Consider the following 18,692-nt stretch of genomic DNA (forward strand, 5'->3'; position numbering starts at 1 on the left):
CTACAGTCATCCCTCATATTCGGAACAGTTTACAGATCGGCCAATGTACAAAAAATCATAGCAGATCGATAATTGAACTTAATGATTCACTTTTACCTTGCGATCTTTCGAATGCTGTATCCAAGAACTGCAAATTTTGACTTTTATATCAAGTTTTTGAAGAAAAACTTTGACCCTTGAAATCCACAAATTCGGAACACTTTTTTCTTACGGATGTTAAGAAACTTTGATACTCTCCATGAGTACATATTTGTAACAAAATAATGACTTCACACACTGCAACCAGTGAAACTCAAGCTTAGTGATGTTTTATCCATGGTCTGATAACTTTTTTTGTGTGAAAATATCAGTTAAATTTAGGTGTTTCACAATTGTGGGAAGCACAATAACATCCCACAATTATGGAACAGACAATTTGGAGGCAATGTTTTGCTGCTGAATGAAATAGTCTTGAGATGCAGTTTTTTGTATTAGAAGTACTGCTCTATCTAGTGAAATAGCCAGAGAATTCCAAATAAAGGTCCTAAAAATAGTAGGGTCGACAGAAATGATGCATTAGGCATGCTATTGACAAATTATCTCAAAAGTGTTCCGAATATGTGGGATGACTGTACTATTTTTTTAACTAATATATTTTATTTTTTATTAATACTTTTTTTATTCTAATATTTAACGGCAAAAGTTGTCGAAGAACGTGAGAAGATTAACCAAGTGATACACCTAGAATTAATGACCCTCAACTTCTTCACCGCTTCAGTTCTGTCTCTTTTCTTACTCCCCTGGTTAGCTCAGTTTTAAAAATTAATTGAATAATTCCGGTGATCAAAATGAAAAAGCCAAAATAGGGGAAATTCTCGTTTGTTTGGCAGGTTAAGCACTCGCTCCTAACTCCATCCAATTTGCTGATTTTCACTATTATAGATAGAAACTTGTTTGCTCACTTCTCATTGAGCTATTTATCACTCAATTTCAGTTGAAAACACTTTTATTTAGCTTTAATTGAATGTCAATGTGCTGATGTGACAACATTAGAAGCACGCTGAAATTAGATGCTGTTCCCCTAGCTGTTGATGTCGTTTTGATTATGCATCTGTTTCAAATGAAATTTAAATTTTAGCAAAAAGTGAAAGTCTGGTCAACAATTTGAAAAGAGACTGGTTAAATAAAATGAAGCGAAATAAAATTATCTGCCAAAAATATACTCAAAATAGCACGAAAAAAAACCGAAACTATTTTTTCATTATTTTTTTTTTTGTTTAGATTGAGGTACATCGTTCATAAATCACGACGCGTTAAGTGGCTTGCAAGTTTTCGAAAAGCATAAACTTCAATAATCACAGACTTTTGAGTCAAAAAGCTGAATTGATATTACGCTTTTTCAACTGAAAAATCATATTAAAAGAGTGTTTTTGGAGGTTCAAAACTGACGTATTGGACTCGTGACAAAACTCGTGACTCGTGACTCGTGATTTTTCAGCACTCGTCGTATTTATAAAAATTGATCCAACCAAGCACGAAACGTGCTGAAAGAATCTACATAATGTAACTCTTTGCATAAACAAGGGAAAGTAACACAAAATCCGATGGTAAAATTGCTTACAAAAGCATGCACATCACCTTTGTGGACCCAAGCAAGTTATATTGTATGAGAAACAGTGTACACAAAAAGTATGTACGCAAGAAAATTAATAGATTTTGCTCACTTAAAAAAAATCCGGTGAGAGTCTTACCAAGATCCAATATTGCATGAAATTACCCAGGTAACATTTTTTCCCAGGAGTTCTACAAGAGCTCTTCAAGATAGCTACAGCATAGCAGTTTGGACCGCGGTAGGATAAAATTCTCTTCAAGTACTCTTTCAAACTCCTGAAGAAGTTTTGAAGAGTATTTTATCCTACCGCTGACCAAACTGCTATGCTGTACCTATCTTGAAGAGCTCTTGTAGAACTCCTGGAAAAAATATTACTTGGGTATAAGACATGGTATTAACATTTGAATGAAAAAAGGGTTTTTTAAAAACGGTTTTTACATTCAGTTGTTTTGCAATCATTAGTTTTCAAAACACTAATTATTGCAACTTTTTGGAATACTCTACAAAGGAATTTTACAAAAACTTGATTAGACTTCAATTTCCATTAAAATTTTGAAGATTATTGAAAACATATGAAGGTAGGGGCGACATAAACTTTGAAAAATAGTTTTAACGGCCTAATTTATGAAAAACAACCATCATTTGCTGCAACTATTTGCTGCAACAAAAATTGCACTCAATAATCAAATTGACTCACCTCACCCTCACCCAATACGCCCATCTGTTGAAGTTTGCATTTCCTTCCCACAAACCCTCAAAGTGTTCATTAAAATATATCAACTGTAACCAGAAGCCCAATCTCCCCAACAACCCTCCCCGCCTTCCACTGCGGTGTCCAACCGGAAGGGCACCAACCATCGTAATCCAAATAGCCTGCTATACCTTATTAGAATTTCATTCCGCATTAGACGAGTTTTTCGTTACACCACTAAAACAATTTGATGCCGCTGTCCCACCATCCCCCACCACTCCAATTTTAAAACGGTTCAAATTGAAACCCCGGGAATGAGTGCTTATCCGAGACTCTTTCTGGTTTTTTTTTGGCCCCGCAAATTTGGGACTTCCCGGACTTTTACGATCGATAATTAATTTGAAATGTACCATTAATCACCGGCTGTAAATTTTAGATGGGTCTACCATTACGTGGCAGAGCATTTCATTAGCCGTGTTTTCCAGGGAACGGTTCAAATTCCCTAGAACTACCCCCGCCCGGACCGGACCACCGAGAAAGGTGTCGCTGTCGTTGTCAACCGTGGTGACGCTTTTCGGATTGCCAGTTTTCGCCACCGCCAATCTGCTTTGTAATTTTGCTGGTTCGTGTTGTGTTACAATGGTGCGCGTTCTCGATTTTGGCCCTGAATTTGGAGCCTCACGTGAAAAATGATTTTCTGACCGACAAGATGTGTCTCGATGTTTCGGCCAATTTCAACCCTGGGTCTTGTCCGGTGATGCGTGGGATTGTGGCCACGTGCGTGGTTAATAGGGTCAAAGTGCGTTCTCATTTCAACGACCAGCAACCTCACCAGTGCGATTCTCTAGCAAAATGCAATTTGTTAGACGATGTAATTCTTAAATTGTTTGGCCTTCTCTCCACTCAAGGTAAGCGCTTGATTGATAAGAGAAATCTCAAATCCTTATAGCCAATTTCAAAATTGTTAAAAGGTGAATTCCAAAATCAGGATTAGGGTTAAGACACCGCTTACTGTTGAGTCTCTTGTCACATATCGAAAAATCAAAACTACCTTTCAATGGCTGCTGCACTTAGACACGGACGATTATTAGACATGTATAAAAAATACACAAAATTTTGAACATCATAAAAAAAACTCAATTTAGAGTTTCTCAGAGAACCGTCCAGCTCCAACCCCTTTCGACGCTGTTGGTTCTGCTGATGAGCCTTTCGTGGAACACCCGTATCCTGAAAACTGATTTAATGAAATTCCACTTTCCCGCGTCGTGTTCGAAGCCCATTTGCAGGCGAACAACGGTGCTGGTTGGTTGGTTGGTTGAGTTTGTGTTGGTTTCCAAGGGCAACGTTTGATCATCCCCAGCCCCAGCCAAGCATCCAATTCGTGACTCCGACAACACGTGCGCAGGGTCTTCCCTCTGTCGATTTAAGGCAGAGAGTGTGAAAAAATAATAAAAAGTTTTGAAGGTGAGAAAGCCAAACAGCCAAAGATAAATTAATTTATTAAATAAAGAATCAATTTATGTTAGATACAACTGCCTCTTCCAATGAACTTAAGCCCTAGTAAAAACTTAGTCAAATCGCTAGTTAAAAAATAAAGCTTCTTATTCTCAAGGCACAAATTTCTAGCACAATTTTACTCCAAACAACCTTATTACCAGAGTTCTACTTCCCTCGGGGAGGTAGGATGTCCCTCAAGAGGAACCGGAAGGACGAAATTGAATAATGCGACGTAAAAAAATTAAATCTAATTAATGGCTTCCATCCGTGACGCGAGCGCACCGGCCAATGGAAGGAAGTTTGAGTAGAGTAGCGAAAATGGAATGATGGCCTCGGTGGGGACGGGAAGAACCGACGCTAGATTGCCCACCGGCGGGATGAGGACCACAGAAAATTTGACAAATTATGCACCTTTCCGGTGAGCGGGGAAAAGTTTTCCACTAAGTAGGCTTCTTAAAGCTTTAATGACGACGGATCGATTGATTTTCTGCTCAGAGCTGAGTCGTAGAGTGACAACCCAGCCCCATCTCTTTGACGACTTCGACCTACAATTTAGCCAAAAATCCATTTTTTCAACCAATTTTAGATCTTCAAAAAGCAGAAGTTTTTAAATTTAATAAAATATCAAGGTTGGAAGTTCATCTCGTTTCATACGACTTTGCGAATGTTTTAAAAACGTTTTTTTTTAGGGATCAACTTTGATTATGTTTTTACTAACTTTTCCAATATATTAAGGTTGGGGCGATTTGGATTTCACAAATCATTAAAAATTCATAATTATTAATTCACAAATAAAAAGGGACAATACCGAGCCGATCCAGCGTTTACGGCTGAATTGCTCATTAATAAAGACGACTAATTAGTTCACAATTCTGTTAGATTTTTTGTTTTGTTTTTTTTTTTTTTTTTTTCGGACAAATATGTGCTTTGATGTGAGTTTCAGCTATTTTTGAACAATTTTATGTAACAGCTAATGTTGGAGTCGGAGTTGGTGTAGTCGAATGTTTTAGAAAGCTGTAGTTGGAGATTAAGTCGAAATTGTTCAATTTCCTGAAGCCGGAGTCAGAGTCGCAAAGTTGACAGATGGCTGCAGTCCGAGAATTTGGTGTGACGTACTATTGCGCAATTCTCACTAACTTGGACTTTGCACTACATTATTGCTATCGATCGCACTATTGCGACTTGTCAAACTGGCATGAGAAATTTTAATTTTCTCAAAAAATGATCAAAGCGAGCCAACGTTGCTCACCTGTCAACCGCAATTTTTAAGTGCGAATGTCCAGTTTGGTGGAAACTGCGACTGGAAATGTAAATAAACAACTGCTGCACTATGGGGTTTCAGGCGGCCATAAATCGAAAAACCGACATACTCTAATTATTTTTTTGGTATTTTTTTTCGAAAATAAACTTTCTTACTAAGAAAAATCCGGAGTTTGAAAGTTGAAGGTTCAAAATTCACTGAATTGCAGACCTTCAAAGGCGAAAATGGTAAGAAAAAACATGTTTTTTGACAAAAAAATAATTATTTTGCATAGTTGTACTGTGTAGCTGTTTATGTATTTTTTCCTGCATCATTATATATATTCAGAAAGGTAATTGATTCAACTATTCAATAACATTTCACAAAACACACTTTTACAGGCTAAAAAAAAAAATAAAAATCAAAAAAGATGGATTTTTATTCAAAATTTAGTTTTTTTTTTTAACTTTGTTAATGGAGTACTTTTTTTGTGTGCATTTGTGCGATCTGAAAATTTTGCAGCTTAAAATTTGAACCATGTCCTAACTTGTCTCCAAATTTCAAAGTGCACTTATGTGCACTTTTTGAGTTATGCCATTTTGAACATTTTGATTCATGCAAGAAAATTAATGGTTTCGCGTATACGCTTGGTTAAAATCACATTATTTACCTGCGGAGGCAGAAATGACGTACCTGCTGTGTATGTTTTTAAATTGATTTTATATTCATGACTTTGTTGGTACTTAGGTACGTTTAATAAAATTAGAAATTCCTATTCTAAGTATTTTACAGAAACGATTCGTCGTATATTTATATCAGTTCGTTGTTGTGTTGTTTTGAAAGTATGGATAATAATACCGTAGTGTCCCTGTACGATATAACGAAGCACTATTCTGAAAACGTGAGAACTGCTTTCGAGTATTTTTGTAAGAATTATAACATTGCAGAACCATCACATGATCAACTCAGGGAAAAACCACAGATGAAAAACTACGCATGTTGTTCTGTAGCTTCAAAACGAGGAATACAAAATCCCATAGAAGAAGTTCATATTTTAGGTAATCTAACGACAATCGGTTACGTAGTGATTTTGATTTAGAAGAATTTATCGTGGAAAACGTGAATTTTGCAAGTGGATCAACAAAAACGTGGACGAGAATCCATACAATGTTCCATAAAATAAACCGTCTAAAATTCTAAAACACCGCAAAAATTAAATTTTAGTTGGAGGGGAGGGGGTCTTCAAAGAGAGGTGGATTTTAACTCAAGAAAAAGGGGAGGGAGATGGAACGTAAATCAGAAACTTTAACATAGCATAAACCGCCATTCCGTGCATCAAATAGACAGAGCAAGAATATTAAAATTCACCACTTTAATGCATGTGGCCTCAAATATATGAAAAAATCAAAAATTAAACTTTTTTTTTTTGGAAAAATATCAAAATTCATTTTTTTTTATTATACTAAGTACAAACAACACAAAGAAGTCACAAAAAAGCAAAAAAAATATTTTTGGCCGCTCGCTTATATGGAAATACCCCATAGTGTGCTGGTTGCCTAGTTTTTGTAAATTTTGTTGTCAAAAGTGCGAGAGAAAAGTGCGGGCCGAATCCAAGTTACAGTGCAAGGATCAATATATTGATGACTCCTTAATGGCTATTTTCTAACAGATGTACACGGAGAAAAAAGAGTTCTCAAAATCGTGAACAAGCGTTCATGAAAATGGGAATCACGAACAAAGTGTTCAAATTTCATGGTACGTTTTTCAAAATCGTTCACGGTTTTGGGAACTCTTTTTTCTCCGTGTAGGTTCACCGGCCTTCCCTTAGTGTGGGAGGCTAAACATAAGGTTGATATTAATGAAGAAGAAGCCAAACAATTTCTTTTAACATTCCAAAAAATGTCATATGACCTGGCTCATCATCATCACCATCAAAACGCCATATGTAGTTCAGGCAAATGGTGCTGTAATGATCGCTGGAAATATTCCGCCATCCCGGGAATGTTTCCCCAAGACAAGTTCAATTAGGCAGGATTTTCGGCGGGATTCGGAAAGGAAGCCCTCCCTCGCTCTGGCGCTGATTTGGCGTGGCACCGAAAAGCATCAGGCTAATGACAATTAGGTATTATTACGGTATTTGCAAAATTACACAGAAAAAGGCAAAAGGCGCGTACGTACCTGTCCACGGTGAGGATGTGGTCGTCCCTCACCCGCACCCACGACACCGACTTGTTCCCCAGCTGTTTCACCTGTGAGAAGAAAAAAAAGAAGCTGTAATCACTTTGGGAGAGAGTGAGAGGAAATGAGAGATTTTATGCCAGGGTTGCCAGATTTTGTGCCATGCGCACTCGATCTCGCAGTTGGAATTCGCATGAAAGGACATGACCACGGACAAGGACTTTGGCGGGGAAGAGCGGAGAAGGAAGACAAATTTGACACAATTTGCGCTCACCTTGCATGGAAGATATGCATGTGTTCCTATCTGTGTGGTTACATTACTAACTCCGCTTCCGTCCAGGTATGGTCCGGCGAAGAATGTTCCGCCAGAATTTAGCTTATTTAACGCTAAGGATGTACTGATGTCACCTGTGACGTAATCTGCAATTAATGGAAAGAAACGGGAGAGAAAGAAAAAGTTAATCTTAAAGCTTGCTTATGAATATGGGAAAAAAACTCAAAATGCAAATCAATTTTTGGTTTTTTTTTTTTATATTTCTGTTTATATTTCGTCACTGTCGTGCTAACTTGTCGTATGTCGATTTTGAGTCAAATTGATGCAGTCATTTTGTGCAGCTCACAAAGATTCGATTTCAATCAATAAATATTCAATAAAATCTAAAAAAATCCGTGCATTTTTATCACTTTTCACATGAAATCAGTTTCAATCTTTTGCTATCTTGACACAGCCTGAAAATTGATGTAAGTGCGACAATTGGCCAAAAGGATTTCAGGTCAGAACGCGTTTGACACAGATACGAGCTCGACTTCCGTAAACATTTTCAATTAAAAGTAGGGACTCCAGCAACTAAATTCAATCAAACAACCGAAAGCCTGTTTGTTATTGTTCACATTGCGTGCTTTCGTTTTGGTTTATTCAAGGCCAAACACTAACACGTGTTTTTCTCGGAACGTCATAATGGCGGGTGCGACAAGATAGCACGACAGCGTCGATTTGTTAAACATTTGAACTCTGAAACAAGAAAATTTTGTCAGACTAAGCTTATTTTTGTTATGAGTTGAATAAATGTTGAATAAATTTCCGGATCAAAAATGTAAATAGTATACGTGCATGCCAGATTGTCAAACTGCATCTGACTCAAATTTCCATATAAATTTTGTCGCAATTGCAGGCTGTGGCACATAGGATATCTGAGTGGGACAACATTTGGCACACAAAATGTCAGCATTGCTCAGAGTTTTAACGGTTTTTGTAAGTATATCAGGATTGAATCGAGATTTTAGGACCTGTGATAATCAAAGGGTAAGGCATTGAAAGCAGTACGATCTCAACGAAATGTGCATTCGAAGACCTTTTCATTAGCAAAGAGTTTCTGAATATCTGAAAATCTTATTTTCTTGAATACCCACACAATTTGCCCTTTTTCTCGAGCTTGGGAGTTTAGATGTTAAACAATATCTGAGATTAAAAGGAAATACCTGAAATTAGCCAAAAAGGGGTTAATCCGACTTATCCATCATTTAGCACCAAATGAGAGTGTCTTGATGGATTTTTAGTAATTAAAAAAAAGTAACATACGGTGATAAAAGATACGATTTTCTGATCATAGTGCATTTGTGATGTTTTTTTAAACAATGCATAAATGAGATACACATTTAGCAAAATGTCTGCGAAAAAGCATATTAAATTAGGGAAAACCTATTTTTCTACAGAGTTCCTCAAAGTGCTTTTTTACTCAGCACAGGGATTAAGGGGTCCACCCAGCGGTGCTGTTACCGCTAAAAGCGCGGGCATTGCGCGGATCTTTTTTTTAAATTCCCAGTAATGGCGAACGGATTATTGCTGGATTGCACGAAGCTGAGACATAATTCCGGGAAGGAGGCCACGACAACGACGGTGGCGATGGAGCAGATAATGGAGCTCATAAAATGAATTTATTGCAGCGAGTAATTGGGTGTATTGAAACAATGAAAATTTAACAACTCGATTACGACGTCACTGGGTGCCTGCTCGGGCCGCCGGAAACCACAATTAGTGCCAGCAATGTTGACGAATGAAACAAGTTGATCGCCGTCGTCGTCGTCACCATTGGCCTCATTCATTGTTTTTACGCTGTTGCTGAAATAATTGCTCTGCAGTCCTGGGCTCGTTTGGCACCATCGGCTTTTCACCAATAATTGGTGCAGCGAAGTGGAATAAAACAAATGTTTGGGATACAATTATATGGCTTGTCAACAAAGCAGTATTTCAGCCTTTGTGAGCAACTGTTATAGTGTTTCAATAATAAAGTAGTTTAACCCGCAATTAAAAATGAAACATTTAATCATCACCATTACAAATTCAATTGAAATTGCATTGTCACCTAGATAAATGAATCTGACAGACTTTCGACAAGCTTACTTATTAATGACTGTGGGAATGACCAACTAAATTTCATTGAAAACTTTGTTGCAGTCATGACTTGACACCTTTTCTAACATGTCAACCTTTGGAAGGACATGCACCGAAGAACGATAATGCACAACACTGGACTTGACCCCATCAATGTTGATTTTGGCAATAGATGGACAGTGCACCATCGAAATGTGGCCACCGAACGTGAAGCTAATATTAAATTACATGCTACATATTTTAAAGCGAAAGGATTGACGCTTTTTGAAAATTATCCCTGATTTTACTGGTGAAGGCACTTGTCTAGCTTGTTGCTACCGTGAGTTTGATGTTACGTTTGAAAGGAATTTTGGTTTTAAATTTTAAATCTGTTGAATGAATAGGGCAGATTTTTTTTAACATTGAAATCAGATTAACACTGGAACGCCCAACGCATGTCCAACTTACACGGACTTCAACTCAATGGTTCTCGGGCTTAACTCAACCAATCAAGATGATTCTTCTTTCCAGTGATTTGTTAGGATGTCTAGATAATTCTAGAACTTTGCAGAACTTAATTTGAACAAATCTGTAATTTCTGCGACCGAAAACATCGTTCCAACTTTTTCAAAAAGACTGCCTCCGCGGAATTTTCGGCGAATTTTTTTTTACAAGCGAAAAAAAAAGTTGGAACGATGTTTTTTATCGCAAAAATTACAGATTTGATCAAATTAAGTTCTGCAAAGTTCTAGAATTATCTAGACATCCTAAAAAATCACTGGAAAGAAGAATCATCTTGATTGGTTGAGTTAAGCCCGAGAACCATTGAGTTGAAGTTACCGTTCCAACTTTTTTGGAGCCTTGGGCGTTGGAATGTTAAACCGTCGTTAAGAATATCGTCAGATGGTAACGTAAGGCATAATAGGAAAAAATGTTTTATTTAAAACTAATCAAGCTTAGAAACAGTGGTTAGATAAATCAAAACCAAAAAAGAAAATAGTGATAAATTTTCCAAAACGTTGCAAAAAGTAGATTCATAAGCACTTTCATATAACGTCATTATTTGAAATCTGGACACTAAGTAGCATATCATTTTTGACATAGCTGGCAAGGATCTTGACGTTACCCTTGACAGAAAGATGAACTTCAACGAGCATATCACTTCCGTCACGGCTAAGGCGTTTGCTACATTTAAGTTGCATTGTTAATTTGATTTTAGTTAAGGCCGTTGCAAATATTTTTCAAAGTTTCAAAAAATATTTGCATCGGCCTAACTGCGGTGTAAATTTTCTTGAAATAATTCGTTGCTGTCGAATTGTCAAAAATTGATCGCAGTAGATACTTTTATACCACAGTTTTTGTGTGATCAATGTGGTAAATGCTTTGTTCCGCTTGGAAACCGGACACCCCATCTTGTTTTATCAATTATTTGGACGTAATTTAGCATAACCGTTGACAAAACTGTGTTATTTGTTGAATTTTCACATCAACTTTCTATTAAAATTTATTTGGAGGCTGTAGTCAATGCCACAGTGGTCCGAAACCGGAATCTAGCGTGACAAAATTGATAGCGGCCACACGTTAAGATTTAGAGCTTTGGTGTCTTCGGGACAAATGATCAGGGTCAATAGGGGCATCTTTTGGTATGGTGGACATTAGGGTGGTCCAAATTTTAGGGTGGTTCAGAATTTTTATTTTGGCGGGATGACGAGATAGCGCTTTGGTGTCTCCAGAAAAGTTGTAGGGAACACCATTCTGAGCAACTTAGTTGAAGGGCACAAAGCTCTATCTACAAACGGGAAGTTTCTAGAGCCATTTTTGTAATTTAGGTTTGGGTGTTTATGAAAAAATGAGTTTTTTGAATTTATCAACTCAGGCTTATGTCGTAGCGAGTTGGCGTCTTGTAGATATTTGAAGAGCTTATCAAAACACACATTTATCTTCCAAGAGAGCGAAAATCGGACCTTTTAAACGAAAGTTATAGCCAAAATACGACGAAAAAGACGCCATTTTGAAATGTGAATAACTCGAAAAGGTGGTGGAGTTTGACCTCGCTCTTAGAAGCATCTGAAAGTACACATTCTAGAGTATATTTGCTGAAAATATCTCGGAGGTCTTTTTCGTTTAACTCATTTAATCTTAATTTGAAAATGAGCATTTTTAAATCGTTTTTTGATCATAACTTTTGATAGAATTGGCCAAAATTCGTTTTTCAAGAACGAAAATATTCATTTTGACAAGCTCTACAATTGTCTAGAAGGGCTCAAAAATGTGCAAAATGATCTAGTGGTTGTAAAAGAAGAAACAAGTTTTTACTGAAATATTTCAGGAATAAATTTAATTATTTTGTTGATTCCTGAAATATTTCAGTAAAAACTTGTTTCTTCTTTTACAACCACTAGATCATTTTGCACATTTTTGAGCCCTTCTAGACAATTGTAGAGCTTGTCAAAATGAATATTTTCGTTCTTGAAAAACGAATTTTGGCCAATTCTATCAAAAGTTATGATCAAAAAACGATTTAAAAATGCTCATTTTCAAATTAAGATTAAATGAGTTAAACGAAAAAGACCTCCGAGATATTTTCAGCAAATATACTCTAGAATGTGTACTTTCAGATGCTTCTAAGAGCGAGGTCAAACTCCACCACCTTTTCGAGTTATTCACATTTCAAAATGGCGTCTTTTTTGTCGTATTTTGGCTATAACTTTCGTTTAAAAGGTCCGATTTTCGCTCTCTTGGAAGATAAATGTGTGTTTTGATAAGCTTTTCAAATGTCTAGAAGACACAAACTCACTACGACATAAGCCTGAGTTGATAAATTCAAAAAACTCATTTTTTCATAAACACCCAAACCTAAATTACAAAAATGGCTCTAGAAACTTCCCGTTTGAAGATAAAGCTTTGTGCCCTTCAGCAAAGTTGCTCAAAATGGTGTTCCCTACAACTTTTCTGAAGACTCCAAAGCGCTATCTCGTCATCCCGCCAAAATAAAAATTCTGAACCACCCTAAAATTTGGACCACCCTAATGTCCACCATACCAAAAGATGTCCCTATTGATCCTGATCATTTGTCCCGAAGACACCAAAGCTCTAAATCTTAACGTGTGGCCGCTATCAATTTTGTCACGCTAGATTTCGGTTTCGGACCACTGTGCAATGCCAAAACAATCGAATAAAATGAAATTATGAGTTTACCAAAAATGTGAAACATTCCACTGAAACATTTCATGAGAGTCCTAAGTTGTATTGTTAATTTGAATTTGGTTAACCAAGGTGGATTTTCTTGAAATAATTCGAACTATCAAAAATCCACCAAAGCATTTACCACATTGGTTACACAAAAAATTCTCAGTACTTTATACAAATAATCCAGAAAATGCTTTTTAACTTTACATTAGCATATTGCAAATATGCACAAAATATAAAGTACCAATCAAATCAAAATATACAGTTAAATGTCATGTTGCGAAATGAAGAGAGTTAATTAGAGAATATAAATAAGATGTGTGTTTAGAAACTGATTTATATTTTTAGTTTCTTGCTTTAAGATTGCACAACATATCTGGCTTTAGTCATTTATTGTTTGTTTCACTAGCTACAATATTATTACAAATTTCAAATCGAATGGGCTCCTCGAATTCTCACCCAAATTGACTGAAATTTTTAGGAAAGCTTCTGTGGATATGCAACTATGATTTTCGGCCCGTCTATCCGATCTAGCTCAACTTTTTGCTTTTCTGGCGCACCCTACTACAATGTATACAATATATATAAGCTTATAAGCTTCCAAAACATGAATTAATGAGAAGATGAAGCCCCGAACAACCAAGTTTCTTTCTCAAACGAATTGCAACTTCAAATTTTCCCACTTAAATAAGTTAGATGGCTTGATGGGGTTTTTTCAATATATTTTAATGGAGGCTTACGATCATTCACAAAGCTTCGTTTTAGGTGTAGATTCAAGAAGTATCGCGCGCCTCCTTTGAATGATATGGAAAATTTGGAAAAAAAATTTGCACTGGATTATCTCGGCACTGGCTGAACCGATTTGGACCGTTTTGGTCTCATTCGATCCGTCTTGTCCCATAAGTCGCTATTGAAAATTATAAAGTATAGTTAAGTACATCAAAAGTTATGCTAAAAAAACATTTTATCAAAAGTCCGGAAGATTGTAAAAAGGGTGTTTTTTTGTAAGAAACAATGTCATATTATACATTTTTAGAAAGGTATTAATGAGACCTTTTTAACGAGTTCAAAAGATTGAAGATCTGACGGTCCTATCAAAAGTTATAAGCACATAAGTGTTATCTATGAACTTTTTAGAGGCCGGATATCATATATTTCGATCAAAACTTTATCCGGATCTATCATGCGACTTGTTGTTGGATAGGTAATCGAAAGACCTTTCCAATGAGTTCAATAGATTGCAGATCTGACAACCCTATCAAAAGTTATAAGCACTTAAATGTTATTTATGAACTTGTTAGAGGCCGGATCTCAGTTATTTTGATGAAAACGTTATCTATCATGCGACCTGTCGTTGGATAGGTGATCAAAAGAACTTTCCAACGAGTTCAAAAGATTGAAAATCTGACAACCCTATCAAAAGTTATAAGCACATTAGTGCCCTGAACTATGAAGATCTGACTACCCAATCTGATGATAAAAGCAAAGCAACGACCCCCGGGTCTTTTGTGGGCTCTATTGCAAGTTTCTGCTCATTTCTAGGCGTCCGAAGGTTATGTGTGGTGAGTCACCCAAAACCTCTTTTACGCAAATGGACCGACGTTTTACTTCCCCATCCGATAGAAGGCCAGGAGGATAAGGCGGGAATCGAACCCGCGCCCCGTAGCAACTTAGGGATCGGCAGCCGAAGCCGCTAACCACTGCGTCACGAGGCCTCCGACAATCTGATGGTATGAATAATAAATCAAGTTGATAGAACACTGAAAGGTCCGCCCTTTTGTATCTATTTTGGATAGCATTACCCTCTAAATGTGAGGAAGGCACCAACCACCTAATGGTGAATTAAGTAACGTTTTTAGTTTGTACCCCGTTGGTTGGTCAAATTCAAACTAAAAAGTGACGAACTGCCACTTTTTAGACGGGAGTCACCCTTACTATCATACCAAATGTTTGGTAGAGTGTGTGAGCTCCGTGTGAAGAGGGTGTTAAACTAAAATGTGACCTTGTTCGTTTGACAACAGTTGGTTTCAGACCATCGGGGTTTCAGCGTATTTTTAGGTCACGAAAAGGACACCCTAAGCATCTTTTCCACGAAGATTTTTTTAAGGTTTATTGATTTGCAATAATTATCTTTTTGGCGTGATGCTTGTGCTTGAGTCTTCAACTGGGAACGTTCGGGCTTGAGTTATGTATTCTTTTTTTTCATCCCTCATTTTTTTAGGATTTGGTGAAAAAACAGGTTTTCTATGGAAAATTTAATGCATTCCGGGATCAGTGGCACAGCTGCTGCTAAGTTCTGTAATAATGTAAAATCGTCATAACGGAAGTATGACCTGCAGACTAAAGCAAAACAAGACGCGAAAAAGCACGAAATAAATGCCTTGAAATATGTTTTCCGGAATGTCAATGGCAAAATAGGCAAAACCAGTGCACGCAGCTTCCACATACACACACACAGTTCCAGGGCGTCCATTTCTTGGTAACATTTTCCCATTCCCGTACGGTGACGATACTATATGCTTGCCGGTCGGTATTGCTCTCACTCACTCACACGCTCGCTCTATCGTCGTCATAAGCTCTGTCAATTACGCTTATCATGTTGATAAACTATGTTCCTTGATAATCCTCTTTTCAATCTTGCTGACAGCCGGTTGCTCATGACGGCAATACCGCCAGATCTGCACGGCCAGGACGACCTTCCCCAGGTCCTTTTTGTAGGCAAAGAGGGGAGGGGGGGGGGAAGGTGAGGAGACACATACACACATTATGCACAAATGGAGCAAACTGGGAACATATGAGCGAGCACAGCTGAGTTTTAGCCGGAATGTACATGTGAAATGCTTGATGAAATTTCTCTTCCCGAAAAGTGCGCAAACACACACGCACTCACACACACTTCCGGATGTGTTCACACACAGTCAGGAACCAGAATAATGCTGTTGGCTTCTTCTGCTGGCTTGGGTATGATAAAACTACCGGATGTGACAAGAAAGAGGGAGAAAGTAGAGGAGAGGATGTGAGCCATGGGAAAATGTGTTCATGACCTGATGACGACGACGACGACGACCAGACAAGGTGAAAGGGTGAAAAACCCAAATTTGTGTAAAGACGATACGGAAGCAAGTGGTTGCTTGTGCGGTTGGTTTGCGGATCAATAGCAATTAGCATCGACTTGGGGTTGCGAGTCATGTTTGTTCAATTACAAAGAACAAATTGAGTTGATTTCCGGGGAAAAAATATTTGTTCGAATCGAATACATGATTACATGCTATGGCTAAGTCTTACAATGATGGTGCAGATTTAGTTTCAGTAGAAACTAGTAGTTTTATAATACCATCAATATTGAAATTGTTTATAAAAATATGTTTAGTACACAGTGTCCAACCATTCAGATGTTTTCTAGCATTGCATAGTGGTCCAGATCGCAAAATTAAGTGAAAAATGAAATATAAAAAGTGATGTTTTGGAGTATTGGTGCCTCCAGGAGAGTTGTTGCAAATGGAAAGGGGCAACTTTTGGTTTGGTTCAGAATTAGGGTGGTTCACGATCAGAGTGATTTTGAAAATCTAATTTTTCAGGAATATTTTAGGCTCGCCAATCCAAGCAACTTTGTTTGAAAACACCAAAATTTCATTTCGCAATCTACGCCTTCTACAATCAAATTTAAAGAACACATCTGAACAAACCTTCTAAAGTCTGTTTTTTGAACGTAGCAATTCAGGGTTAAGTTTAAGAGAAAAGTGAAATTTGAATTTGGACTTAAGAAATTTCAATTTGGACTTAAGAATCAGCCCTTTTAAGGTAAATAAGATACAAATTTAAAACTCAATTATCTCAAAGAGGCACAGGATAAATTTTAAGCGCCAGGTTGCCAGGTTCTCTACGAAGGAGGATCTTTATTTGTGTTTACACACAAGACGATGATTCTAGTCAGAAACTTCTGTACTGTACTGTTTTCGTGTAGTTTTTGCCACAGTTTATGTTGTCTAGTTTTCGCACTCTACGTTACATGTAAACACACACATATTTGTAAATAACAGAACACAAACAGGACGAAAAGGTCAGTGAACTTGTCCTGACCGTACATTTTCTTGTAGGAAAACCACCTCAGAACAGTCCCATTCCCTGACAGACCTCAGAGCAGGTCAGAACAGTTAATTTACTGCAAAATAGAGCCAAGTTGACGCGAATAAAGTCTTTTTGTTGTAACCAGTTTTGTTATCTGTAATCTTAGTGTTTAAATTTGTATTTACCGGGAAAGAAAGTGCGACAGGATCAACAGACGTTCTTATGTGCGCAAACAATTTGAAAATTATAATTTACAAGGGAAAAGTGTATGGGAACACCCCAACGAAGTTCTAATCTTGTCCAACTATATCTTTTACCATGTAAGTTTGCCCGCAGAATCTGAATCTGCCCTCAGATTTGAGCTAAAGTGTCAACAAATCGATATCTGGTCATATTTTGGGTCTCTATGATATTTTTTGGATAATCCATTTTCCACTTCATTTTGCAATCTGGACCACTGTGCGTGTTCACCTTGCGCTCTTGTTCGATTCCAGGACCCAGTTGCCTGCGGGTATGGATATCATTCATACATATAAATATAGCTGACAAAGGCAGGATTTTTCCTGGGAAGAGATTTTTTTTTCTGTTGTCTCAACATGTCCCTTACACAATATTTTAAACAGAATATGGAAAAAGATGAGGCATTAGGGTGTAATATGGTTGTATGGAAAAAAAAGTTGTCCAAATTTAATGACACAGCACTTTTCCAGTTCCTCTTGGGGTCCTAAACAACTCCTCAAAGTTTGGGACCGATTGGTTTAGTCTTCACTTCCCGAGCATGGATAAATAACAAGGGAAATGCGTAATTATACCTTTCTCTGGTATCAATACCAAATTTTGGTATTCCTGGACCCTTTAAAATTTGTCTTAAGGATTATGCAAGAGCAAAATGTGCTATCATACCAATTAAAGGGGTTACATACATGTAGAAAATCACAAAATTTTATTTTACAGAATATTTGTTAAATCCACCCAAAATATGTTTTTTAATCACTCCTGAAAGCTTCATGAAGATATTTTATGAGTAAACTGCGTAAGAGATGATATAAGCTCACAATTTTGCCATGCGCCAAGCGGGCTCTCAAATTTTGTTGGCGTTTTCTCTAAACCCCGAGTTGATTTACGGGTGTCACGATATCTCCAGATGGGATGGACCTGGGTGCAGGATAGTGGTTCGCAAAGCGGCCTCAATTTAGAACTGTCAAAGTGGAACCAATTTACTGTTCGCAAAATGATACCAAGAAGTGGCAAGTATTGTAATCGATCTATAATTTATTTTGTCGGTGGTGTCGAGCTTTTAAACAAATCTTAAAAAGAGGGTAGAAATCGAGATTGGGTAAATTCGTCGCTAGCATTTGAATAAGCGCTATGTCTCACGCAAAACCTACGTTTATGACGCTTTTTGAAATATTAGCGACGAATTATCAATTACTATGAATGGCACATGCAAAATAATATTGAATAATCTTCCTCCAACATAATTACTACGCTTCAAAGATACACAATCTCGGAACATCGATTCGGTTGTTCTTCTGATTCACAAAATTCCACCCACTTCTGACGCAATATTTCGTCACGTGGAAATCAAAAAAGGCCTCTTTTGGCCGCCCATCGATTAATCTACGAACAAAACAGTGCGAAGCCCTTAATTTTTCAACGAAAATTTAAACATAAACAGATTTAAAAAAATCAAAACAAGTCATTTCCGCAGCAAAAAATATGTCACGCTTGAGCTTGAACATAGCCTTCCACTTTGTTTATGTTTACAGCTGTAGTGCAGATGTATTAGTGAGGAGCAGTGGGGAGCATTCGAAAATCACGTTACGCATTCTGTCTTTTCAGCACCCAGGGATGGACCAAATTGGCT

At 37.3% G+C, this 18,692-nt stretch overlaps 1 protein-coding gene across 2 annotated transcripts in view; it reads right to left on the minus strand.

Annotated features, from left to right (window-relative positions):
- Positions 1 to 18,692, minus strand: part of LOC6033799 (zwei Ig domain protein zig-8) — a 319,398-nt gene that overhangs the window by 55,239 nt on the left and 245,467 nt on the right. For both annotated transcript variants that reach the window (XM_038256815.1, XM_038256814.1), the window contains exons 4-5: positions 7,472 to 7,617; positions 7,198 to 7,268 (exon numbers count right to left, since the gene is read on the minus strand). In XM_038256815.1, the coding sequence (XP_038112743.1) occupies positions 7,198 to 7,268; positions 7,472 to 7,617 (217 nt within the window). The remainder of the gene's footprint in view (positions 1 to 7,197; positions 7,269 to 7,471; positions 7,618 to 18,692) is intronic.

This window comes from Culex quinquefasciatus, chromosome 2, assembly GCF_015732765.1.
Source record: "Culex quinquefasciatus strain JHB chromosome 2, VPISU_Cqui_1.0_pri_paternal, whole genome shotgun sequence".
Lineage (NCBI taxonomy): Eukaryota > Metazoa > Arthropoda > Insecta > Diptera > Culicidae > Culex > Culex quinquefasciatus.